Source organism: Sturnira hondurensis, unplaced genomic scaffold, assembly GCF_014824575.4.
Source record: "Sturnira hondurensis isolate 20B ecotype Veracruz unplaced genomic scaffold, ASM1482457v3 Scaffold0000396, whole genome shotgun sequence".
In the NCBI taxonomy this organism is placed as follows: Eukaryota; Metazoa; Chordata; class Mammalia; order Chiroptera; family Phyllostomidae; genus Sturnira; species Sturnira hondurensis.
This window is the reverse complement of record NW_028073027.1, coordinates 6068820-6095513: the sequence shown is the minus strand read 5'-3', so window position 1 is coordinate 6095513 and position 26694 is coordinate 6068820. Positions and strand designations below refer to the sequence as shown.

The following is a 26694-nucleotide window of genomic DNA, read 5'->3' as shown; positions in this document are numbered from 1 at the left end:
GTTCTTATTTCCTTCCTCCCCATCTCACCTGTGGAACTATGTTCAAATAGCAAATTCAGGTTCTATGAGGGATACAGTGGTGGATGAGATACTGTTGTTGCCTTAAGGAACCTATAGAGATAAAAGATGAACATCTTTGCCCTTGAAATGCTTATGGACTAACGAAGGAGGCAGAGGGGAACAAATGTCATCCAGAGCTGGCTGTGGTGTGGGCCACGGTGGAGGTTGGGAAGACCATTTGCATGGAGGGTAGCTAATGTTGACTCATGGAAACTAGGAAGGCTTCCTGGAGGTGACTGCATTTGAGCTAGACTTGGAAGTATAAGAAAGATTTGGATGAGGCTGAAGAGCACTCCTGGTGCAGGGGATGGTTTGGGCAAAGGCATGGAAGTAGGGAGGAGTGGGGGAAGGCAGAGAGACTCGCTGACCAGACCACTGGGAGCATAAGTTGGGTATGTGGTGATGGGGTTCAAAGGCAAGCTAGTTTTCGATACCAAAGATTGATGTTGGCTTAAAACCTACTGCAGTGTTGGTGATATGACCATGACTCATGTGCTCTCTCCTCTTGCACAGGCCATGCCACTGAAACACTATCTCCTTTTGTTGGTGGGCTGCCAAGTCTGGGGTGCCGGGTTGGCCTATTATGGCTGCCCTAGCGAGTGTACCTGCTCCAGGGCCTCCCAGGTGGAGTGCACGGGGGCACGCATCATGGTGGTGCCCACCCCTCTGCCCTGGAATGCCATGAGCCTGCAGATCCTCAACACACACATCACCGAACTCAACGAGTCCCCATTCCTCAACATCTCGGCCCTCATCGCCCTGAGGATTGAGAAGAATGAGCTGTCCCAGATCATGCCTGGTGCATTCCGCAACCTGGGCTCACTGCGTTACCTCAGCCTTGCCAACAACAAGCTTCAGGTTCTGCCTATCGACCTCTTCCAGGGTCTGGACAATCTTGAGTCACTTCTTCTGTCCAGCAACCAGCTGGTGCAGATCCAGCCGGCACACTTCACCCATTTCGGCAACCTCAAGGAGCTGCAGTTGCATGGCAACTACTTGGAACACATCCCCGACGGCGTCTTCGACCACCTGGTGGTCCTTAACAAGCTCAATCTATGCAAGAATAGCCTCACCCAACTCTCGCCCAGGGTCTTCCAGCGCCTGGGCAACCTCCAGGTCCTCCGGCTGTGTGAGAACAGGCTCTCAGACATCCCTGTAGGCACTTTTGATGGGCTGGGCAACCTTCAGGAACTGGCCCTGCAGCAGAACCAGATTGGTGTACTCTCCCCTGGCCTCTTCCACAACAACCGTAACCTCCAGAATCTCTATCTGTCCAACAACCAAATCTCCCACCTGCCCACCGGTATCTTCATGCAGCTGCCCCAGCTCAACCGTCTCACACTCTTTGGCAATTCCCTGCAGGAGCTTTCTCCAGGGATCTTTGGGCCCATGCACAACCTTCGAGAGCTTTGGCTCTATGACAACCGTCTCACTTCTCTACCTGACAATATCTTCAGCAACCTCCGCCAGTTGCAGGTCCTGATCCTCAGTGGCAACCAGATCAGCAACATCTCCCCCGGTGCCTTCAATGGGCTGACGGAGCTGCGGGAGCTGTCCCTTCACAACAATGGGCTGCAGGAGCTGGATGGGAATGTCTTCCGCATGTTGACCAACCTGCAGAACATCTCCCTGCAGAACAACCGCCTCAGACAGCTTCCAGGGAATATCTTCGCTAATGTCAATGGCCTCATGACCATTCAGCTGCAGAACAACCAGCTAGAGAACCTGCCGTTGGGCATCTTTGATCACCTGGGGAACCTGTGTGAGCTTCACCTCTATGACAATCCCTGGAGGTGTGACACAAACATTCTTCCACTCCGCAATTGGCTCTTGCTCAGCAAATCCAGGTTGGGGACAGGCACCCTTCCGGTGTGTTTCAGCCCAGCCAATGTCCGAGGCCAGTCCCTCATCATTGTCAACATCAACACCATTGTCCCCAGTGTCCAGGTTCCGGTGACCCCCGAGGTGTCCAGCCACCCAGAAACACCACAGTACCCAAACACACCCAGTTATACTGAATCCACCTCCATCTCTTCTACCACTCAGTTCATCAGACCTACGGAGGACTTCACTGATCTGACCACCATTGAGGTCACCAATGACCGCAGTGTGGTCACCACCAGGGCCCAGAGTGGGCTGGCCATTGCTGCCATTGTCATTGGCATCATTGCCCTGGCCTGTTCCCTGGCTGCCTGCATCTGCTGTTGCTGCTGTAAGGAGAGGAGCCATGCAGTCCTGATGCAGATGAAGGCGCCCAATGAGTGTTAAAGAGGCGGGCTGGAGGCAGGGCTAGGGAATGGTGGGACCACTGGAGGTACTGGGAATTTCATCTTTCGGTCCTTACCCCTGGGTCCACGGAGCCATCCCCTGCTCCCTCTCTCTGGTTCCTGAGAGGAAGGCATCCCCATCTTTTTCTGACCTGCTCTTGCAGGACCTTCTCACTGCCAGAGAGATCCAGCCCTGCAAGGTTTCCAATTCACATCCCTGGGCTTCCTAGGAAAAAGCCCTTCCTCCAAAGCCTCACCTGTAATCCTCTGAGAACAACCTTCCCTGCGCCCGCACCCCCTGCTGGCTTCTGTAGACTCATTCATCACATGCCCGCTCACTTTGTGGAGATAGTTCTCCACTAGGACAGCCTCTCTCCCAACTATTCTGTAAGTTGGTTTCCCTTCTTTGGCTCCTCTTGTTTGTGGCATGGCTCTACCCTGTCACTACTAATGAAGTTCTCCTGTGATTGTCTGCTCCTGAAAGAAGGCTTCAAGCCATTTAGCTGGTTTCTTAAGAACTTCCAAGCACCCTGGCTCTCAGGATGCCGTGAAAGAAAGAGGGGAAGAGGCTGCGGCTCAGTTTCTGGAGACAGAGCCATCATCAGCATCTCTCGTGCTTTTTATCTGGAAAAGGAGGGAAGGCACCGGTGCAACCAGTTCAGCCTTTTAGGGAATGATGTTCCCAAGCTGCAAACTTTGCTTTTAAATTTTTAGTCCTTTAAGGAATAAAATCACGTAGAATTTATGACCCCTAAAAATGCTAAAATCAGCTTATTGGTACTGGGTGGAGAAAGTAGCCTGGTCCCTGTGGGTACTTGTATCTACCCCTGGGATTTTTCTTTTTTAACTGTGTATTAAAGGATAACATGAATACAGAAAAGTGGGGGCATGAAAGTGTGTAGTTTGATGGATTTTCACAAACAGTACACACCCTGTGATCAGCATCCAGATCAAGAAACAGGACATTGCCAGAATCCCTTACCCTGGGCTTTTACTGGAGAAGACTGGGGCTTATGGAGATGGTATGTGCTTCCCTGGGAACTGGCTCCCTGTGGGCCAGGATGAGCCTGCCACTGCCCCTCCTCCCAGTCAGCCCTTGCAAAGATCTAGCTGCCAGGGCTGGAGGAGATGGGGGTACCCTCGGGTCAGGACCGAAGATTTTATTAAATCCCCAGACCCTGAGGCACTCAGAGTGGCCAGGTCAGAAGTATCTCAACTTTGAAAGCTCACGCAACCACACACCCTCCCTCGCCAACAAGCCGTTTGCTGCTCACTGGAGGCTCTGCTGCCTGGACCTTTTATGGGCATGATGTGCCTATATCTGTTTTTAATTTTCACCCCCAATTTGGGAGAAGCGAAATAGTTCAGAGATGAGATCCTTTCATTGAACAGCCAAGTGTAATGGAACTCAGCAATCCCTCTCATGTGGTGGCGAAATTCTCCATCAACATTACAGTCAGCTAGAAACTGAACTTCAGAATTCTTATATGTAGCAGGAAACGTCAGGATTTGCAAACAGGTCACACTGGGCCTGGGGGCTCTCTGGAGCAACTCTTACCTGTGGTCCGGTGATAAGAGTTGTTTCTTCTTCTGTTGGTTGTTCTCCCCTGGAGTTACAATAACAGGAGTAGCAGCCCTTGCCACCCTTCCTTCTACATGTATATTCACACTGGTAAATTGTGGCCACGGTGATGAATATATTTCTCTGGACAACTGGTCTAACAATTTAGAAGTAAAAGTTCTAAATGGAGAGTTTCAGGTGTCCATGTCTTCCCAGGAAAGAACTATAACCAACACTAGAAAGATTTGGAAATCTGCCATTAATCCTGACTGGCGCTTACTGGTTTCCTCTGCCCCGTAAGACAAATCTCCGTGGACCTTCGCAGAATGATGCTGACAGATCCCCAACAGAGGGGAGAGAGAGATGTGCACAAGAGCTGGTGCTGTTGGTAGCTTTTTACTCTCTGTTCCAGAGAATCTGGGAACGATAGGGCTTGTCAGAAGCAAAAGACACTGCAGGGCAAATCTAGGTCTCCAAAATGTTTTCAAAATATTTGTAGCAACTGGTAGACACATACCAAGGCTTGCTGGGGCCTGAAAGGAAGTGAGCTCAGGGCTTGGGGCATGAGCATCGTTCCACTGGTGGTAGTCTGCCATATTGATGCCGAGGCCAGAGAAGGAAGTTCAGTCTTCTCTGCTTCAGACAGGAAGCACGGTTTGGCACTGCCTTCTGCAGGTGCTCCTTGTGAGTTGGTGCCAGTGTCTCATTGTGCAACAGCACAAGGGGGCCAGTGGTGTTAGAGTGGCGGGAAAGGGTCCTCCTTACCCAGTGTGTCCTGCCCGTCTGCACCCGGAACCCCTGCGTACTTCCAGCATTGGCTATGACATTGGAGTGCCTTCCCCTCTGGCCCACAACATCACCCTGTGTTCCCGAGCCAAAGCACTGGCCTGGGGACAGCTGTGCTCAGGTGACCCCACCCAGGAGCAGTTGGGGGCAGTAGACCCCTTATCTGGCTTTCTGAGCTTGCCGCTTCCTTTCCGCCATCAGAGTGGATTGGATGGAGCCTTCCAGCCTCCTCTTCCTTGACAGGTCTTCACGCTTCTCTGAACCATGTTGTCTGGTCAGGGAGCTGCCAGAAAAGCTGGGTAGTTTTCTTCCCAACAGAACAATGCATTGCTCACATCTCAGAGCTGGAGTCAGTCACTTGGCCACCTCCCCTGCCCCCTGCCGCCCAGTGTTGAGATAGGGCACAGAGTCCATCCACTTTACTTTCTATCTCTCCTCACTGGCTTCTAGGTCAGCTCACCAGGCTTCTAGGTAGCCTGCATGTGGCTCAGTGTTGGAGGAAAGATAATAAAAGCCAGCTGGAACCAGTGTTTTTCAAAAACGCTTACTGTGCATAGTTACCCTTTAAAGCACTTAACAGGCATTTTCTTTTGGGTTGCCTCACGGCACCCCTGCATATGAGTAACAGCTTATCCCCTTGTGGTAGGGTCTAGAACTATCATGCTTCCACAATATTATTCAGTACATCATGGGTTTTCCTTTTCTCTTTAAACTTCACACAAGACCTCATGGCCTATCCCGGGCTTTCACCGTTAAACCAAAGAGAAGGGGAGTCACTGTCCTGTTGTTCCCCAGAGTCCTAACCACTGAAACCTCACTTGGTACTGTGTGGACCAAAAACTTTGTAAATACAGGGAAAAATTAAACTCATCCATCCATTAAAGAAAGACTGGCCCCACTCTCGGAAATTGTTGGGCTGTGTGTACATGGTCTCCTTCTTTAGAATTTAAAGGCACCGCACAGTTCTCAGAACTCTTCGTGGGCAACAGTGGTTTTCACAGCCTCCCGATGCCATGTAGAGCAGCTGCAGGAATCTATTTCTAAACTCAGGAAGCGTTTGGAGAGCAGACAGCTCAAGATAACCAGATGACTAGAGTTGGTTAACAGACAGGGGATATAGCCCAGCCTTCCGCCGCCGCACGCCTCTCAGAGAATTCCGCCCATGGACCCCACAGTCAGAAATGAACGTGGGTTGTTGGGGAGGTGGTGGTGGTCTTGGGGAGGAAGCCATTTCGGAGAGGGTGGGAAGGTGTTCCCCAGGCCAAAGTCCTCCGGTCTGGGTTCTCTCCTTCCCTGAAGGATGGGTTGTTCTCACCAACCTGGTGCCTTCATGCTGCCTTCAACAGTAGATCATGCTTGTCTTGCTTAGAGAATCATTGCAAATAATCCCAGGAGCTCGGTGATTGATGCACTTAGAGATTTCTATGTCCCCAGGGTTTTGCAGAGTATGAGCCCTGGTGGGCAGGGTTGGGGGTCCGTCTTTGCCGGGGCTCTGTCTTTGCTGGATGCTGCTTGTGACAAATTTGGTGTTCAGAATCAACAATAAATGCTATACACAGAATACATGCTGTCCTATGGATGTCTTGGCTGTGGGATCTCACGCCTGGTAATTCCATCCTTCTCACATGGGTGCAGGGCTGATCCACACAGACAGCTCCTCACAGAGAATAGATTCTGCGACGGGGAAAGGTCTTTGGAAAGAGAGTGGGGACCGAAAGTGAAATAACAAAAGTATCTATAGGCCACTGTGAGTGGAAGGGGCCTTAAGAATAGGTTTGGCTCATTTCACGAATGAAGAAAGTGTGGTTGGGACGGGAGGTGGCTGGTGGCTGGGCTTGCACACAACCCGACCTCCAGATGCCCTGCTGGAGCTTCTTGTAGGTCACCAGAGAGGCACTCAGGTTCACTCAGTATTTGTTTAATGTACCCGTGCATGCACGTGCACGCACACACACATGCACACGCACACAGGCCGATGTGCGTGGGACCACCCCACACCTCTGGACTCCTATCAGTGCTTAGCTCCAGGCTCAGAGAGTCGGAGCCTCTTAGAAGACACCATCTGAAATAGGTGACACCCTCGAATTGTCCCCAGGACTAGGGGACACTTGGACTATTTCAGGTCTCCAGGTTCCAGGGGCTGTCACAGGTATTGACGGAGCTCCAGTTCTGAAGAGGAAGCTGACCCTCTCCACTGCTCCTATACCCCATCGCCATGCCCAGGAAAGGGGCTTCAAACCGTCTTTTCCTGGATCTCCTAGTTCTTAGATCCCTTCTGCCGGCGGGAAGCCTGGTCCCGGAGGCTGGACCGAGACAGCAGTCAGCAGTGTGTTGACCATATCACAGGCTGGACCCCTTCGATGACTAGGGATGGGGTCGCGTTGTCCTTCCCTAACCATTGCATAATGGGAGAAGGAGTTAGAACCTTCACCCCATCTCCCAGAAGATTTCTGGAGTTCTCAAGGCAAGCTGTGCCTCCACATACACACATATGTCCTTCCAGCTGCACACACCTGCACTTTGACATGTGTGCACACACACCTCCCCAGGATCCTGCCACACCCATTTCACAGATGAGAATGAAGAGACTTGCAGAGATTAAATAACTTGTGCAAGGCCTGGCCAGTTAGCTGAGGAGCCAGGATCCACACCCAGGTCTGTGGGATGCTGAATTCCTGTTGTTCCCCCCGACACTGATGAACGGACTGCTGTCTTTCCACAGGCCCCTCGGCCCAGTTGTGAGTCTCCTGCCGAGGTGCACTCACCTCCACCCTCAGCCACCCCGCCCCTGCCAGCCCGGGTGCCACTGAGGGTGGGGCCGGAGCGTTGCATTCACAGCCTTTCTTCTTCCACGCCCCCTTCTTCTCTGCCACAGTGTGGGCTTGTATTGTGTCTCCACAGAAAAATGCTTCCTTGCCACCCTCGATCAGGCCCTTGCACTTTGGCTGACGAAACCTGCTCATATGCAAAAAATATACATTAGTTTGGACTTGAAAAAGAGTGACAAAAATATGGATAGCATGCAGTGAGGTTAAAAGCCAAGAGAATACTTTAAATGGTAAAATCTGGGCATTGAAAATAATCTTAGATTGCTTATCTAGGTCATCCCTTTGCCCTGCACCCCTGCAGATGCACACACACATGTGCACGTGCACACACGTGCACACGCACACACATGTGCACATGCGCTCTTCACTTCATTCTGCAGCCCCTGTGTGACTGGCTCCACAGACAGGAAAATCACTGCCTCCCAAAACAACTTTCATCCCTGGATAAGGTGAAAATATTCCTCTTGATGTTAGGCTAAAATCCACTTCAAGTCTTTTCCCCTTTTTAAAGCAGAAAGGGTTTACAAAGTTAGTTTATTAAACTAACTAACTAAGTAACTAAACGATAAGCCCACAACCTTCTTAGACTCACCCGTGGTGCTAAGAGCCAAGCAGGTGCCCGGGGCTGGCTCTCCAGCTGAGGTCTGGCTCCTGGGGACCAGCCTGGCCTTTCATAAGCAGTGGTGCCAGTGTGGAGAGTCCCAGGTGTCACTCCTGGAGGGGCCCACCGGGAACTTTCTATGGCCTAGTGGGTGCTCTGGTGTCCAAAGGGTGCCAAGCCTGTGACCTTAGATGGATTTTGGCCCCACTGGCGATCCCAGTTTGGGATCATTTTGTAATATTCAGAGGTATTGTCCCAGACTCTGATCTCCGTTGACCTGGGTGACATTCCGGGAATACTCAGGCCACGTGAGGGGTGGAACCGCTTCCTGGAACTTTGATCGGCTCTGGGCTGCTGGGTCCATGCTGACAGCACGCCACACCACATACCCTTCTGCTCCGAAGGAAGGAAGAGCCAGGGCAGTAGGTCCTCGCCAGCCCAGCCCCTCACGGTAGGTCTCCTAGAGTCCCTGTGGCGCTCCTGGGTCTGTGGGGCGTGGGAGAAATCTGGAGTCTTGGCTGAGGGGCAGGCAGGGAGCTGGCTACTCCTCCTAGGCTCCGGAACATGTCCCCAACTCCCGGCAAACTGAGGTATCCCTGTCCCCCTGCCCGGGAAGAAGAAGCCCCTCCCTCCCGCCCCCAGGATGATACTGTGCTGAGTGAGGCAGGAGGCAGGTCGAGGAGGGGGATTCCTAGATGAAAGCGATCTGGTCCTTGCATTAGGGAGCTCCTAGTGAATGGGGTGCGATGGGAACAAGCAGAGTGCCATTATCCGGGCTTGCCCGGTCCCACCCGGTGCCACCCAGTCCCACCCGGTGTGTGCCTGTCACCCTGGCCCAATTATCAGCAGCACCCCTTTGACTTCAGAAGCGTGCTGGTTTGGGCGGCGGAGCACGGAGTCCCTTTAGGATGAAGTGTGTGATCAGCTCCCTGCTGTTGAACACATGCTGTCTGTCGGGCGGTGTCACATGTTTTGTATTGACTACCTAATTTAACGTATTGAGCATGCACTTGAGTATGAATTTAACCTGAAGGGATGGGGTTCTAATTATGGATCAAGACACGAGGCTTAGAAAGTTGCGGTGACCTGTCCGAGACACCGCAGGGAGCCGGGAGCAGAGGGCAGCGCCAGAACCCGAACTCCACTGGCCCCGGGGGCAGTCGGACCTGAGACACCACCAGGCCAGGCGCGCCTTCTGTTCCACGCAGTGCGCCGGCGGGAGCGCCTTCCCTGTGCCGGGTTTGCGGCCCCTCTTATTTCGGAATGTGAGCTTTCTTCCCTTCAGGAATGCTACGGCAGTGATGGACAAGCTCCTTGGAACCTTTGCTTTGTAACTTTGGGAAAGGGGAAATATCGAGGGAGCCTCTATTGGGTGCCCGGAACTGTGCTGTGTGTTTCCACACAGTCATCTTCATTTTTAAAGTAAGTCTCAATCTTATTACAAAAGTAGTTCTTTTATACTTTAAAAGTATACAAAGTATATGATTTGGCAAAAGGAACAAAATTAAATCACCCACAATGCCATTGCTCAGAGATAATCACAGAGAATATTTTGCGTATAATCTGAAGCTCCGAGGGGCGCCCACCCAGCGTCACTTCATTTACATGAACTTGGGTGTGGGTTGAAAGGGGCTTATTAGGGATAACAAAAATGCTCCTCCTCTCTTATCACTCAGGACATTCCAAGGGTTTTTGGAGCTCTGTGCTAGGAACCAGGATGAAGACCAACCCTGTATATCTGATTATATTACAACATCACACACCCAATGCTATGACACCCAGGGGGTGAGAAGTTTTCTATTTGTTTACTGCCCCAAATAACCCTAACAATGATGTAATTTAGCTATTATTATTATTATCATGATTGCTCTTAATGTACAAATGCAGAAACTGGGACTCTGAGGGGTTACTTCACTGCCTGGGACGCACTAGGCAGCCAGCTGGAGAGGGCCGGCCCTCTGGGTCAGGACAGGCAGGAGCTCATACCAGGTCTGACTGCCTCAGCCACTTGGTTTATTTTCTTGGGTCAGGAGGGACAGAGACTGAGGTCCAGGGAGCAGCAGGTCTCCCCTGGGGGCCTGGGCGAGGTGAGCAAGGGCTCTGGAAGGAGTGAGTGTTAGCTCTGTGGTGGATGATAGACTGGCTGGCTTGTGCACACACAGAAATGTACCAACCCAAAGGCAATTTGAGAAGAGGAAAGAGTTCATTTGCAGCCAGTAATCGCCCCCCAATCGCCCCCCCTTGCAAAAAAAAACCCTAAACCAGGCTTGCTGAGGACATGGAACATTTTTGTGGGCATTTCTGGCCTCTGCATGAATGCAGAGGTGGTTTTTCAGATGGGAAGCAGGAGTCTTCTGGCTGCTGCCCCACTGCCCCCTCTGGTGCCATCCTCCACAGTGTCTAGGCATGGGCTTCCCACCTCTAGAGGCCCCAGTGATGTGCTCTTGAGAGTGGATTGGGGAAGGGACCCAAGTCCAGGGCATCCTGGCTAGAGTCGTTAGAATTTGTGCTCAACTAAACCAAGGACCGGACAATCACACGTTTTCCTTAACTGGGAGGAAAGAGCCAGAAAAAGCGCTGTAGACAGTTACAAAGCCTGCTCGTCCACAAATGGGGTGGTGGAGTGATCTCACCAGTTACTCCCTGCCAACTTCTGCGACGACTCAGGACAATGCCGAGGCTGGGTCTGGCCTGACCCAGAACAATCAGGGCGGCTGGTGCTGCCGAGTGTGCACTGGGGGCAGGCTCTGGGTTTGGAGTTCTCAGTGCATTTTCCCATTTGGTCTTCAGAACACCCCCACGAGGAAGGTAGTATTGAAGCTCATTGTGTTGAACATGAGAAAATTAAAGCACAGAGAGGTTAGGTAATTCAGTCAAGGCCACACAGCTAATAAGGGATGGAGATAAGATTTGAACCCAGACTGTCTGACTCCAGAGTACAAACTCTGAACCATTCTAGACTGACGTGAATGATCAGGTGTGGGCCGTTCGGAAATCATCAGCGTTCAGCATCCTCCCTGTGAGTACCGTTCCCTGCTTCCTCCAGCCCAGTAGACTGGGACAAGAGGGGTCTTGCCTGGAACTTTAAAGGCCCTATTCTGGCCCTGCTCCTTCCATGATGCCCCAAGGGGTGAGAAGTTTGCAAGACCAGAGAGACATGCCCATCAGAGGCTATGCCTCATTTTATTTCATTACTTTTTTTATCCTCACCTGAGGATGTGTTTCATTGATTTTAGAGAGAGAGGAAGGAGAGAGAGAAACATTGATGTGAGAGAGAAACACTGATTGGTTGCTTCCTATATGTACCCCTGCCAGGAATTGAACCTGCAACTTAAGTATTTCCCCTGACCAGAGAGCAAACCCACAACCTCTTGGTGTACAAGATGATGCTCCAACCAACTGAGCCACCCAGCCAGGGCTGTGGCCCATTTTAAACCAGGCTTTAAGTACTCAGGACCCAGGGCTTAAGTCTCTTGTCTCCCCAGGTCCATCTTCCTTAAGACAGCCACTTCACAGATGTGTGTGTGAGGTCTCTACTCACAGTACTGGAGAGAGTCGGGGGGGAGTGCAGGTGACAGACAGTTGGTGAGGTCCCTTGTGTATGTTCACTGTGGGTCCTGCAAATGTGAGGAGCGGGCCTGCCTGCCTCCACCCACTCCACTGCCTTGGTATGGAAGCCTTACCCAGGGTGTTCCAGCAAGCACCTTGCTTGGAACTCAGGCCACCAGGACTGATCCTGGCCACTTTCTTCTTAGCTGTGTGCCTTCAGACCACTTACTGTGCCTCTGGGATCCCCGGCTTCCCTGTTCTGGGTCCTTCTAGATTTGCACTGGGTATCGAGAGGTGTGTATGGGAGTTTTGGGGATTGGCAGGTGGGAACAGCCCCCTTAGCTCTGCCCCCCACATCAGAGAGGTTCCCCGTCACCTCCTTCACCCACTTCTGACTGAGTTGAAGCTGATTTGTTTACACTTGATTTTCTGTGTGATTGATGTCAACACACAGCGGCTGTGTGTTTTNATGTGAGGAGCGGGCCTGCCTGCCTCCACCCACTCCACTGCCTTGGTATGGAAGCCGTACCCAGGGTGTTCCAGCAAGCACCTTGCTTGGAACTCAGGCCACCAGGACTGATCCTGGCCACTTTCTTCTTAGCTGTGTGCCTTCAGACCAGTTACTGTGCCTCTGGGATCCCCGGCTTCCCTGTTCTGGGTCCTTCTAGATTTGCACTGGGTATCGAGAGGTGTGTATGGGAGTTCTGGGGATTGGCAGGTGGGAACAGCCCCCTTAGCTCTGCCCCCCACATCAGAGAGGTTCCCCGTCACCTCCTTCACCCACTTCTGACTGAGTTGAAGCTGATTTGTTTACACTTGATTTTCTGTGTGATTGATGTCAACACACAGCGGCTGTGTGTTTTGATTCAAATTCTGAATCTCAAGTTACTGTTTTTGTTGGAAAATTCTGAAGCATATATTTCCCAGTGACAGTAGATTAGAAGCTAGAGGCCCAGACCTGGGGCAGAGGGGATGCTTTCTCAGGCTGGCTGGGCACGTGGGACACGTGAGCTCCAGGAGGCTTTCATTCCCTTTTCACCTGCACCTCTGGCTTTCTCCCAGGTTTCCTGAAGGGAGGGTGAGGATTCAAGGCCGTTCCCCCAGCCTGGCTGGGGGCCATTCACTCTGGGCTTGAGCCATTCCAGGGACTGGCAGGTCTGCCTCCCAGGCTGCTCACCTCAGCTGCGGAGGGTTCAGTTCCACCACCGCTAACCGAGTGCCTCGTAAATCAACAGGTACTGGGTGCTGAGTGTTCAGGGGGAGGACAGCCGTCTTCCCACGAAAAGGACCGCCATGGGCATCCTTCATTTCAGAGGACTGTGCCGGTGCTGAGGGAGAGAAGTACACCAGCAGGGGCCTCATTTCTGGGCCGGGAAGGCGTCTGTCAGGATCGCTGGGAGTTTTGTGTAGGACCGGCGGCTGTGTGTGCCTCAGGGGGGGCCTCAGCGGAGGTGCTCACTTTCTCGGGGAAAAATTGTCCCTTCTCTGTTGATTAGGCTGAAAAACTCCTGGAGAAACTGAGAGTTATTGAGTGTCTGAATGGGAGGAGGGTGCAGGGGTTTTTATGAGCACGATGTTTGCTAGAGGCTTCTGTATGTGAAGAAGCCCTTGAACCTGAAGCTGGATCTTGAGATGGAGGTGGCAGCCTGAAGAGGGCAGCAGAGAGGCAGTGAGGGGCCCGTTGTGAGTCCTTACTGCAGATGGGTACACTGAGAAAAATTAGGATTGTGGTACATGAGGGTTTTTCCTCCTTCCTTCCCTTTCTTTCAAATGCAGTCTATCTAAAGGGCATTTTGTTTTTCCTACCTTTTTGGTGTTCAAGTAGTTTTTCCTGTAACAATGGTGGCTTGGGACCTTTACCAATAATTAACGTAGTTTTATGAATTGCTCACTTTATCCCACACACTAATCTAAACCTTTACCTATATTTACTCATTTATTCCTCAATTGCCGTAACACAATAGGCACTATTATTATCTCCATTTTACTGATAAGAAATTGAAGCATAGACAAATTAAGTAACAAGCCCAAGGTCACAGAGCTGGGATGGGATGGATCTGGAATTCTAACTTACGGGATCTGAACCAGTACAAGCCATGCAGATAAAGATGCAGGTGTGAACAGCAGTAACCTGGGAGGTGCACCTGCCCTAATGGGGCCCCAGGTGGTCTTGTCGTGTAGGAACGTGAGTCCACTGCCCCTAAGTCATCCCGAAATCTAGACTTTTAATGTGATATCTCAAGGTTTACTTGTTGGCTAATGGTCCATGAATAAAAAGACTGAGACATAAACAAAACACATTGTAAGCTGAATCACCAACTTGTGACCTGTGGGTGGATTCTGGCATTTTATTTTCTAAGAAAAAAATCATATTTTGAAAACTAAAAATCTGGTCTCCTTCCTTTAATTAAAACAAAACCACCAAGACTAAACTTACTGGGCTGTGGAATCCCTGCATTTGGGACCCTGCTTTCCACATTGTGTGGGAAGCTCCACGGCCTCCATGCCAGTGGGGCTGGGATGCTGAGGGCAGGAGGAGCACATCTTGGCTGCAGTACCAAGGAGCCTGCGAACTTATTCCAGATAAGAGTCCTCCTGTCACGGAGGCTGCTTTCTCCCTCAGCAGACATGCAAAGAGAAGATGGTAAGATCTCTTCATAATCAGGCTCTGGAAGGTACTGATATTTGGAAACTTGGGAAGAGTATGATTTAAAAATTTCCAATTCTGGAATAATCTGCCCATATTTTACATATTATCTTAAAAACTCCACACTACCTGGAGTCTTTTATATCTCTCTTCCATGCCTTTCTGCCTGCTTCTCCAATCTGGAGAGAACACAGGAGACCTGGGTCTGGGTCCTGACACTCAAAGGCAAGGTGACTGCGGACAGGCCATGTGACAGTCTCGCTGTCAGGAGGTTAGATCCCTGGTCCCACCGAGCTTGCAAGGCTGCTTTGAGGTGGTATGACAGCCATTAAAAACATAAACTTCTGTCCAAAGGGCTAGCCTCCTTGACAGAGCTAATCCTGTCTTCTGGCTCCCCATCTGGTGCTCCTGTCACCAAGATGCACAGCCCTCAAAAAAGGCACCATTTCTGTTTTTTCTCCCCACGCAGATCCAGGAGATGCTTCCTGGAGCCTGGCTGCACTGGGCCTGCCTCCTGTTCCTGGCCAGGCTCACCCGACCCTGCCCCGTGGGGTGTGACTGCTTCGTTCAGAAGGTGTTCTGCACTGATGAAGCGCTGGCCACCATTCCGCTGGACATCCCGCCCCATGCCACGGACATGGTCTTCATAGAGACCTCGTTCACCACGGTCGGAACCAGGGCCTTCAGTGGCAGCCCCAACCTAACCAAGGTAGTATTCCTCAACAGCCAGGTCTGCCACTTTGAGCCAGATGCCTTTGGCGGACTGCCCAGGCTCCAGGACCTGGAGATCACTGGCTGCGCCTTTTCCAACCTCAGCACTGAGATCTTCTCCAACTTGGCCTCGCTGATCAAGTTCACCCTCAACTTCAACATGCTGAAGGCTCTGCCTGAGGACCTCTTCCACCGCATGGATGCCCTGGAGTCCCTTCAGCTGCAGGACAACCGGCTCCAGACCATGCCCAGAAGGCTCTTCCAGTCTCTGAAACACCTGAAGACCCTCAACCTTGCTCACAATCTCCTGGTCCAGCTGCCCAAAGGGCTGTTTGACCCTCTTGGCAGCCTGCAGACCCTGAGGCTGAGCAACAACAAGCTGTCAAGCCTGCCCCAGCACGCGTTCGCCAAGCTGGGCAGCCTGCAGGAGCTCTTCCTGGACCACAACTCCATCTCGGAGCTGCCCCCGGAAGTGTTCTCGCATCTCTTCCGCCTGGAGAAGCTGTGGCTGCAGCGCAATGGCATCCGGCACCTGCCGCCCTCTGTCTTCTCCTCCCTGGGCAACCTGACCTTCCTGAACTTACAGGAGAATGCACTGCAGACACTGCCCGCTGGCCTCTTTGCCCATTCCCCAGGACTCGTTGGCCTGGCCCTGTCCTACAACCAGCTGGAGACTGTCCCTGAGGGAGTCTTTGCCAAACTGTGTAACCTCAGTTCCCTTACACTCTCCCATAATGCCATTACCCATCTCCCAGCTGGCGTCTTCAGGGACCTAGAGGAGTTGACCAACCTCTACCTGGGCAGCAACAACCTGACAGCCCTGCATGTAGACCTCTTCCAGAACCTGTCCAAGCTCGAGCTGCTCAGCCTTTCCAGGAACCTCCTGACCACCCTCCCAGAGGGCATCTTTGGCACCAACTACAACCTGTTCAAGCTCGCCCTGCAGGGCAACCCCTGGCAGTGTGACTGCCACCTGGCCTACCTCTTCAGCTGGCTGCATGAGTACAATGACAGGCTCTTCAACACCCAGACCTACTGTGCAGGTCCTGCCTACCTGAAGGGCCAGGTGGTGCCCGCTTTGGAGAAGGAGCAGCTGGTGTGCCCTGTCACCCACGACCACTTGGACTTCCAGGCCCTGGGGCTGGAGGACAGGGAGGCTCGGGGCAGCTGGGATCTGTCTGCGAAAGAATGGGCAGCCCAGAACCAGTGCGTCTACAGCAATCCCGAAGGCACTGTAGTGCTTGCGTGTGATAAGGCCCAGTGTCGCTGGCTGAACGTCCAGCTCTCTCCTAGGCAGGACTCAGGCTCCCTGGGAATGATGTACAATGCCACTCAGAAGTGGGAATTGAAGTCGAGCTGTGGCGTTGTGAGGCTCACTCTGTCTATTGAGGCTCAGGCAGGGGAGCCCTAGGTGCAGGGTGCACAGAGCCAGAAGCCTGGGCAGATGGCGTCTGCGGTCTGACCAAACAAGAGGTGGGGGCAGAGGGGAAGCTGAAATTAGTTTTTCAGATGCAAAGGATGGAGGTACCAAGTCCAAGGTGGTGGTGGCCAAGGGCAACACCCAGAGTCTCCTCCTCCTCTCCTTGTCCTTCATTACTCCCTCTGAGTCTAAGACCTAACAAGGCCTTTTTAAGCTTTGCAAAGAACCCATTAAAGCTACATCATGCTCTAGAGAATAAGTAAGGCCACCCTCCTGGTGTTTTTCTATTTAATTCCCATCCCACTCTCATCCCCACCCTGAAGTTCCAGCCATTAGGTACTATTTTTACAAAATGGAGGCTACCCTTTTTGATTTCCAGTTCGAAAGCCAAATGTCTGTTTCTATTTCCCCCCTTGGAACTTTGTTTTTAATGGAGATAGAAGTTGATAGAAGCAGAGGTGCCCAGAATGATTAGGGACAAGGGCCTGGCTCTGGTGTGCTGGGAGCCCATGGCCTGAGCTTCTCCTCCAGGTCTGCTTCTGGAACCCAGGAAGAAGGGCACTGCCCTGGCCCGTGTGGCTCAGTTGGTTGGAGCATTGCCTCACAAACTGAAAGGTGGCAGGTTCAATTCCCTGTCATGGCACATACCCAGGTTGCGTGTTCGATCCCCCGTCATGGAGCACACAAGAAGACAACCAGTGGATTTTTTCTCTCTCACATCGATATTTCTTTCACTTTCTCTCTACAAACTATTTCAAGAAATGTGCTCAGGTGAGGATTAAGTAAAAGAAAAAAGAAAGAGAGAGAGGTACCTTGGGAAGGTCAACGCCAGCTAGTCGGCTTTCACTACACAAAGCTCCCACAGGGGGCGCTGTGCCTGTGCCTGTTCAGCGGACTAGATGCGGTTCCTTACTGAAAGAGGAGGGGACAGTGAGCCGAGTGGGCTGCGACAGACTTAGCTTTCAGCGCTCCAGTCTTGGCTCTCTCACAGCGTCTGACTCTGCGGCAGTCAGCCACAGCAGTGCTTCCCCTCGGTTTTCAGGACACCTCCCCCTCACTCAGCCGTGGCCATTCCGACTTCTGCAGCCACCGCTTCCACGTTTCTCTCCTCTGGGTGCGCTGCCACTGGCCCTCCTGGGCCATCTCAGGCGTCCTCCGGCATCGGGTGCGACCTCTATGCTGATGACCCCAAATCTCCTCAGGCCTTTTTGGCCTCCATCCTGAGATATCCAAGTGCTCAGCGGCCCTGGGTTCTAGCCTCACAGTCACAAACGCATCCCAACCAACCTCCTTCCCCTCCTGCAGGCCCATCCATTAAACGGCAAGCCCGGGAGCTGGGAGTATTCGCCAATCTCTCCTCCTGATAACCCTCATGGCCAACTAGTCAAAAAGTGCTTCTGAGTATCCCCCTCTCCATTTCTCCCTTCCAATCCCCAGCCCAGGGAGGTGCTTGGTCACCCCGCATTCAGGCATTTGCAGCCTCCTACCTGGTTTTCCTGCCTGCAGTGTGGACTGGCCTGGGTGAAGCGCTGGGGTGGGGCAGGGAGAAATGAATCAAAAGTCTAGCAGGCCCTCCAGGAGACTGAGCTCTGGTGGGAGATTTCATAGACGAGGGCCCATGGGACAAAAACATAAGCATAGAGGGTTTGGTGCTGGGCAAACCCTGGGGAGTTCCGGGGAGCCGGAGGCCTGGGCTAGCACAGACCTTAGGGGAGGCTGCGTTGGATCCAGGCCTTGAGGGGGCCACAAGCAGCACAAGGAGGGTACGGGAGGTTTGTGCAAGAAGAGCCAAGGCATGGAGACAGGCGAGCGGTGAGGTCAGGGCTGCAGGTGTCTGGAGCTGCTGATGGGAGAGGAAAGGGGGAGATAGGGCTGGAAAGCCAGCTTCTCTAAGGCCTTGGAGGTCCAAGTGAGAAGCTTGTGTATTTATGAAGGATTCCTGGCAGTTATTGAAGGACTTTATGTAGAGTGAGTCCATACTCCTGCCCGAGCTTCAGACAGTTGGCTGAGTGCAGTGCGAGGAGAGCAGGAGATAGGGAAAACGAGGGCTGTCATCCGACCTGGGGTCTGAGCCACAAGGGCCTGGGCTGCTAAGGAAATAGAATGAAAGGTTTCAGCATTGGAACAGCACACACACAGAAGGATTTAAAAGCTAAATGTGAATTATGGAGATGTGACTTCAAATGACACAGGTGTCACTTTGCACCTGTGAATCCTACAAAAATTAGAAAACCAGATCACATCCAGTGTGGGACAGGGTGTGGGCATAGGGGGCCCTCCAGGTACTGCTGTTGGGCACAGTCTCTCTGAGGACACTCGACTAGGTCTGAGTGAAAGAAAGGGTTTGCCGAAGAGGTCAGTGGTCAAGTGGATGGATTGAGAAGATGGGGGACACGGAGAAACCTGAAGTGAGTGTTAAGTTTCTTGCCTGGGGGGCAGGGAGGGCAGCGAAGCCCTTAGCCAAAGGCAGGAGCAGATTTGAGGAAAGAAAGGAGCCAGACGCCAGCTTCAGACAAGAAAGTCCACTTCTCCTTCATCTCTAGAAATGAGCTTTTAAGAAAACACACCTCCTCAGGCTCAAATCAATTCAGTTCTAAGGTCAGCGGGTTTGCCAAAGGAAGACACTCTTTCTCCAGTTCACTCGGTTCAATTTCCAAAAGCATTTGGTTTAAGAATAATTTTGACCAGATCCTTCCAAGGTTAGGGAACTTGGCCGCACAGGAAGGCTGAGACCGAGGGTTCTTTGACCCGGCCCTCGGCCTGTGCTCTCTCTTACTGGGCAGGCGCACAGGCCACATGGGGCTGCTGGCCTGCAGCTGGGTGTGCGGCCCACTGCTGTGGAAAAGGTCTGCACAGGTAGCACACAGCGGCACTTCCCCAATCTCCAGCTCATGGTCCAAATAGTTAAACATCTATTGGATAAATGAATAAGATGATCGAGCAGGCATTTCCTTAAATTATATTCTTCCCCCAAATACAACTCGCTGTTAAGTGAAAACGCAGTAATTTCTCTCTGTGCCAAACGGTGTTGGGGGAGGAGCATGGGCCTTCAGCCAGGGCCTGCGCGGCTGGGCTGGCAAAGGCCAGGGTCACCGTGCTCTTGTGCAGAGGGTTGCCAGGTTTAGCATGAAAACAGGTATGTACAGTGCATGGGATATGCTTATACTAAAATCTATTATAGTTTACCCAAAACCCAGGTTTAACTGGGCAGCCAGTATTTTATCTGGTAAGTCAACCACCTGATGAAGGTGGGGAAATGCAATGAGATGGAGGTAAGGGTGGTAGACAGTCCTCCTCAAGGCCAGGGGGCCAGGGCCGAGTCTGCAATGGTGGAAATCCTGACCCCTGGGGTGGGCACTGCGACCTTGAGGTTGGAGCTGACTGGAAGCAGGAGCCACTGAGCATCCCCCAGCTTGGACTGAGGTAAGCAGGTGAAAAGTCAGCTCTGAGTGTGCCATGTGCCCCAGAGGTCCTCATGTCCTGCCACCAGGATCCTTGTGGTGTGATCCCAACTGATGCAGCTGTGGAGCTTTTGATGTGTGTTGGACCAGAAACCAGGACACTTGGCTCCTCCTTCCTTAACATTCGGACTCTGGCAAACCATGGCTCCTCCCTGGGTCTTGTTTTCCTCATCAGTATAAATAGGAGTTTGGTTCTCATTGCTGATTGAACCCTACATCACCAGGGGAGGTTAAAAAAATAAAACAATAGGCACCTGGGCCCCACTTCCCGAGGGTCTCATTGAATTGGCTTAAGAGACCAAGAGATCAGTTTTGTTTTGTTTCTTAACTGCCCCAGGGATTCTAATGCTCAGCCAAGGTTGACAGCTCAGCCGGACCCAGGGCAGCAAAGCCAAGGTCAGCCGAGTCAGGCCCACTGGGTGTGATGCTCTGCAGGAGTTCATGAACAAAACAAGCCTCAGTGCCACAAGTAAACTCTTTCACAGAGCTTTTTTATTGTTTTTTTTTTTTTAATTTTACCACCCTTGCATTCTCAGTAGCTTTTGAAGAAACAAGAAGTTGGCTACATACTGCCTTGTTTTCTCACAGTACGAGGGTGGCGGGGTCATTCCAAAGCACCTCCTCTCAGCATGCAGGACTCCTTGCCCACCGCCTTGCCCAGTCCAACATTCTGCAGTGATGACCCACCGCTTGCCAGCAAGGTACCCTTGGCTGTTGCTCATGCTCTCTGTGCTGCAGTTGCCTCTGTTGCACTGTTTATCGTGGGCATCACAGCCCCTGGCTCACAGCCTTACCGGTGAAGAGAAAATATGTGCATTCTCATAAAGAATCCCCAAATCAATGACACCTGGTACATTCTTTTAACAAAATTATCTATTACTGTTATTATTTCTAGAGAAGTGTGGTGGGTGTTGAGACAAGAAAAAACTGGCCAATCGCTTGGCCATTGCATTTTTTAAAAATCTGTTTCCATTTGGTGTTTCTGGACGTTGAAATTGCTGTTACAATATCAAAATTGTATTATTTGGGAGGACTGGAAATGCCGTTTACAAAATTTTTCAGTGCTAACAGTGCATATTGGAAGGCCGGACGGCACTGCCAAAGATTGGACCATTTAGCACAACACAAGTCCAAAAACGAATTCCTTCTCATGCTGTTTTTAGCTCACAGACGCAGACGGTTCCTTGCACACACCAGCAAATGTTCCCATTCTGGGTCTCAGACGCCCCCTTGTGGCGTACTGGAAGAACGGCTCTCCTCAGCGGGAGTAATAATCCTTAAGGAAGCCGCGCTGCGCTGTACTCTCGGCAGTCCCAAGAGTCCCCCAGACAAGACAACCCAGCACGTTGACACTTCCCTGCAGGCAGATGGAGGTGCCTAGGCTCTGTCTCCTGCAACTCTGGAAACGTGGAGGGTCCGCGGGGTGCCCTCAACTGAGGAGCTGCCGGCGTGGACACTGAGGTCCTAACACAGGCGGCCCCGCCACCTTGTCTCGTCTGGTTCGTCCTAGAGATGCTGCGGGTCCTGGAGGGTGGGACGGGCTGCAGCGCGGTGAGCGGTCAGACCCTGAGTCCGGTGGAATCCCTGGAATCCCGGCCTGTGGCGGTGAGCGGCCCTTTCGGTACAAACCACAGTTGTCTCGCTGTCTTAGTTTTCAGGACTATGCAGTAGCATTCACGTTTCTGGAAGATCTGCTTTGTTTTCTCTGGAATTTTATCAAGAATTGTTTAGCGTTTTGGAAAATCGTTCCCTCTTTGGGAAGGCTTAATCTTTATTTTTAAAAGTCAAATACAAAGGAAAAGCGACTTCAAGTTATTCTTTGCTCTTACATGCATCCTTTACCTGGTATAAATAGGTGAGAGCCCCTAAGTACTTCACCAAGTCTCTCCTGAGGTCTTAGCTGAGCATTGCATGTGGAAGTGAGTATTTTTAAATTCCATTTAATTTCTAATTCATTGAAGTTAGAGAGCACAGGAGGCAAACACAAGGCCCTCGGGCAGAATCCCACCCTCTACCTTGTTTCTACCCAGCCGTAGCGCCAAGCTCCTTGCCCCTAGTTATGGACTAGTTACATTGGTACAGTCCTAAAATCACACTCGGCCGTTTGAGGGCAACTTCCAGGCTGATGTGGCCCCGCCGTGAAAATGAGTTTGACACCTTTGAGTTAGAACATTTAGTTTTAAAATTCTATGAGATCTGATGATATTATCTATGAAATTTATTTGAGGACACTGAAGGGGGTGTTAGGATTATTTGCTATAAAAAGGGCGTTGGATGTGTCAGCAAGAAAACTCACTCTTTCAAAGTCAAATAGAAAGAGCAAAAGCTGGATGTCAGGGTCTCCAGAGAAACAGAACCCGTAGGATTTATAGAGGAATATATAGGGGAGGTTTATTAGAGGACTTGGCTCACTTGGCTCCCGCCTATTACAGAGGCGGGCGAGAAGTCCCGCCTAATCCCCTGTGCCACCCTCAAGCTGAGAACCAGAAAGCGGGTGGGAGCCCGAATGCTTGAGAACCAGGGGCTCCACAGGGCAGGAGAAGAGGGGGGTCTGGGCTCCAGCAGAGACAGCAGATTCGCTCTTCCTCCATCTCTTTGCTCCATGCTGGCCCTTGGGGTGGGGAGGTGGATGATGCTCGCCCACATTGGTGAGTGTGATCTTTGCTAGGTCTACAGATGCAACTACCATTCTTTGCAGGAAACGCCCTCACAGACATGCCCTCCAAGGCATGCTCTGTTGGCCTGGGGGTAGGGGATGGGATGGTGGGCACCTGGGGGCAGGTCCAGCCAGAGTCTAGGCTCTCAGACCTCTGGCTAGACTTCTGGGCTGCCGTGGCCTTCTAGCCTGACCCCTCAGGAACTGTGTAGGTCAGCTGCCTGTGCCTGGGTAGGTCAGCTCACTCCCTCCTGTTGCGGCCCAGCCTTCCCTGGGCAGCAGGGACTGTCCCCGTGGGCCTCCCTGTACCATTCCTGCCGGCCTAACCAAGTGGAAACCCCTATATGTACAATGGCCCCTTAGAAGTGGAGGTAGCTTTCAGTCCCCCTAATCACCCCAGTCCCCATGGCCCCCCATCCCAACTCCAGTCTGACCCCCCCTCCCCCAACCAGTCTCAACTTCCCACAAGCTGCTGCTCCTCACAGGGTGCAGTCTTCCCAGAAGTCATGGCTCGGATGCTGTGCCCTGCTCCTCCTGTGGAGGGCGCACCTTTCTGCAGACCTGGGGCTCTCGGACCCCATGGCAGACAGGAAAGGCATTTTTCTTGATGCCGTTGTGTGACAAGTTCCATCCACTGCAGACTCCAAGGTTTTCTTCCTTTTCCTCAGATCAATGAGCCTGGCCTGCCTGTGTTCGTCGCTTCCAGTCCTGGAGAACAGACTGTCCCAACAACAGCAATTTCAGAGGCTCCGGGGCCAGCCTTCGAAGAGAGATGCTTCACGGTCGAGGAAGTTCCTGTTACTGCCCGGGGAGTGTCCGTGCTCCTGCGAGACAAAAATTGAAATTTGTGCGGCATTTGTCCAAGACGTGTGAAACAGCAGGGCTGCCGTCTGGAAGGCCAGGCGGGCGTCTCCAGAGGCCCCACCTGCACCCCGAGGCCCATCTCTGAGATGCTCAGACACCCCCCTGCCAGCTGCAGAGGCAGAGACGCAGTCTTGAGAATGACAGAGCAGGAAGAGAGACTGTCAGGTGACCTTGAGAGTTGGTGCTGTCTTCTTATACAATACTGACACCTCTCTGTCACCCAGGGGACCAGGGTGCTAGCTGACCTTTGTGTCCTCAGCAGAGAGAGAGAGATCGCTGCCCTCCCCGAGAAAGTCTTTCAACGACTGTCCTGCTGACACCTTTCCACTAGCAGAAGCCAGAACGGACGCCACCCTTCAGGATCCAGGACAAGCTACTGTACCTGGTTGAACTGAGCATCCAGGAGAATGGTACCGAGTTTTTTTCTGGAAACTCATGGAACTGGAAATGATGAATTTTGAAAGCAACCTCCCTGGGAGGCTCTTGTCTCCTGCCTTCTTTGAGTCAGTCACGTGCACACAGGGACACTCGGCTCCAGCTCGCTGGGACACTCCCAGTCCCGGCCTACAATGCCAGCCTCCTCGGAGTGGGCTGGCTGGAGCTCGTCAGCTCTGTGCGAAGCCAGTTGTCTCTCATAGCTGGACTTCAGCTCTGCTTTCAGAGTCATGGATTTGGGTAACACAGATTTCAGGTGGGGGCCAGTTATATCACCACTTTGAAGGGCATGCGTTTTCTTCTCTTGCAGAATCTGAGGAGTCTTTCCCAGCAGTCGCTGAGGTAGTGTGTCCCAAAGGCTGTTGTGTCCCCATCTAAGCTCTCATCCATGACATTCCTTCTCAGGAGCCCCCAGGGGGTCCGCGGGTGGGTAGCATTGTCAGCATCATACTGCCACCTTGTGCAACAACTCAGGGACCTGCTCTGCTCTTAGACAGCCTTGCTGAGGCTGCACCATCCTCAGGAGCATTGATCGTCACCAAGACTGCCCGCAGTCTCCACCCCTGCAGCCCACCACACTGAGCCTCCTACCACGTCCTCGTCGGCCTCCACTGTGCGGACTCCAGCTCAAACCACACATAGCGACCCCCCAGTGACCCTCAGCTTTACCCCTCCTATCACCTGCCCCCACGCCACCCAGAATACCAGTCTTTGAGGTCTTCCTAGCATTGGGTCAGAGTCCAGGCTCACTGGAGTCTACTTCCTTCTGTCTGGGCTTCCAGACCCTCTCCAGCAGGGAGCGCACTACCGCCAAGTGGGGCTGACCGAGAAGGGACTCCCATCCACTGTGTTCGTCTCAGGAGGTCCTGCCGGGGGAGGCCTCCCTCATCCAGGTTTCCCTTTCCCACAGCAGATCCCCATGTGCTTTGTCCACCCTGTTCTCAGCAGGCAGCAGACGCTCAGAGATAGCTCAGAGATAGCTCCACCGACCTCCGATTTTACTGCCCGCCCCCTGCCCCCTGGCTTTGGGGACGGGGAGGGAGATTAGGACCGATACACTCACCGAAATCTTTTCCTGCCCCTGCACCTGAAGCTCCGGTCTTTCATCATCTTCCCTGGCTGAGCCACCAACCATGGCACCCAGAGGCCTGTCCCTGTGCCCTCGAGGCTGAGAAAGCTGCCAGGGAGGTAGGTGTGCCCAGAACAAAACTCCTTCCCTGTGAGAAATCCCGTCAAGTCACCCTGGAGTCAGCGTGGATGCACAAGTGCGCCTGCGCGAGAGGAGCCCTGTGACCCTCAGGAGGTGAAAGGGCACCTCTGTCTTAGACTTGGAGGCCGAATGGGGGTCTGTGTTTAATCCCTGGGCAGATTCTGTTTGTGCACTGAAATCTGTGTGTCAGCCATCATTCTTTGGTGTATGATAATTGTGTCGACATCTGCGAAGCTGGCAAACTTGTGATGTCTTCTGGAGCCCTAAAAGTGGGATCTATGAAGTCAGCACATCCGAATAAATGGCAAGGCCTTGGGGCCTTTGCAGTGAGTGTTGCTAGGCCCACTGCATTCACGCACAAACACATCCCATATTTAAATCAACATGTAAGGACTCACTCATACAAAATTTCACTAACCTCTACACCTCCTAATTAGAGCTTGAAGCCAGGGAAAAATGAAAATGTCTCCCATGCAGCCAACATCCATTTCCAATGCCTTAGATGAAAGCTTGTGCCTTGGCTCACAGGAACCCTCCTCCACTCAGAGTCTGTGCACTTTTATGTTGGACACAAGTCCATCAAGACCCGAACTTCGAGGGCAGAGCAGCTGGCCCTTGAGTGGAAGGCAGTGGGGTAGCTCCTGAGGGCACCGCGGTTATTCCAGTTATTGGAGCGCAGAGCGGGAAGTCAATGATGAGCTGAGGTAGGTGATGATGACCCTGAGCTGCCCGGGAAAAGTGGATGTTATGTGAATACCGTCTTCATTTGCTTGCCTTTGAAAGCAGAGCCTGGGGCAAGGACTCGGATGCAATTTAATTAGGAGGTGATCCCAGGAAGCAGGATCAGGAGACGACTGGAGCAAAAACCAACACAAGGATGCACTGTGGAAGCCGGGCTGTAGGCACAGGGGCTCCATTCCTTAAGGACGGCCCGGGAGGCATCCGTCATGTTTCCAGCGCCTCCCTCCTAGAGGACAAGAGGCCTTTACCCGCCTGCAGCTCCCATCCCCCCACTGTCCTGGGAAAAGGCTGTGGGGAAGGCCATGCAGTGCGGCGCAGTGGAAAGCCAGGCTAGCAAAGAACAGCCCCCGCCCACTACTGAAGCTGCTATTGAAAAGTGGGCGGGATGAAGGCCTCTGTGGCAAGCACCCTCTATGTCCAGCAGCAGCTGTAAACTCTAAGGGTTGTTAACTGCTTTATCAGTTAACAGGAAAAGAAAGCCCTCAAGTTATTCAGAGGATGAGCCACTCCGGAATGGCAATTCAGGAGGGCTGTGGGCTCACGGACTGTCCTCAGGGACCTGCGGAGGCACTCCTGCGGGCGCCATGGGTGCAGCAGCGTATGCGGCTGCTTTCAGTGGAAGCACCTGGACAGTGTTAATTAATTCGGGGTCCAGCGCTCAGGAGACTGCAAGGCGGCTCCTCCTGCACCCTCCTTCGCAGCTTTCCGAACGCTGCGCTTGGTTTCCTTCCTCTCTCCGGCTGGCATGAGGGTGCGATGCCTTTGCCCATTCCACAGATGCTTCCTGAGGTCTTAGGTCAGGCTCCTCAGAAACAGACCTGGAGGTGAAGGTCCAGACGCAGGTGATTTCTTACAAGGAAGCAACACCAGGAGGAATGGAGCAGGGACAGGTGTTGT

The 26694-nt window shown here is 52.4% G+C and overlaps 2 protein-coding genes across 3 annotated transcripts; both read left to right on the top strand.

Moving 5' to 3' along the window:
* Positions 1-567: 567 nt before the first annotated feature.
* LRRC15 (leucine rich repeat containing 15) lies at positions 568-3524 on the top strand. Its single transcript, XM_037040681.1, has one exon. It carries the CDS (start codon positions 577-579, stop codon positions 2326-2328), a length of 1752 nt encoding a protein of 583 aa, XP_036896576.1. The 5' UTR covers positions 568-576; the 3' UTR covers positions 2329-3524.
* Positions 3525-8434: 4910 nt separating this feature from the next.
* Positions 8435-16703, top strand: CPN2 (carboxypeptidase N subunit 2). 2 transcript variants are annotated; one of them, XM_037040102.1, is made up of 2 exons: positions 8435-8554; positions 14769-16703. In XM_037040102.1, exon 2 carries the CDS (start codon positions 14778-14780, stop codon positions 16419-16421), a length of 1644 nt encoding a protein of 547 aa, XP_036895997.1. In that variant the 5' UTR covers positions 8435-8554; positions 14769-14777; the 3' UTR covers positions 16422-16703. The 2 variants fall into 2 exon arrangements, with proteins under 2 accessions (XP_036895997.1, XP_036896005.1); XM_037040110.1 differs by lacking the exon at positions 8435-8554 and adding an exon at positions 11414-11438.
* Positions 16704-26694: the final 9991 nt, after the last annotated feature.

Coding starts and splice junctions, on each gene's coding strand:
- LRRC15 (XM_037040681.1), top strand. CDS start 577: ATGCCACTGAAACACTATCTCCTTTTGTTGGTGGGCTGCCAAGTCTGG.
- CPN2 (XM_037040102.1), top strand. CDS start 14,778: ATGCTTCCTGGAGCCTGGCTGCACTGGGCCTGCCTCCTGTTCCTGGCC.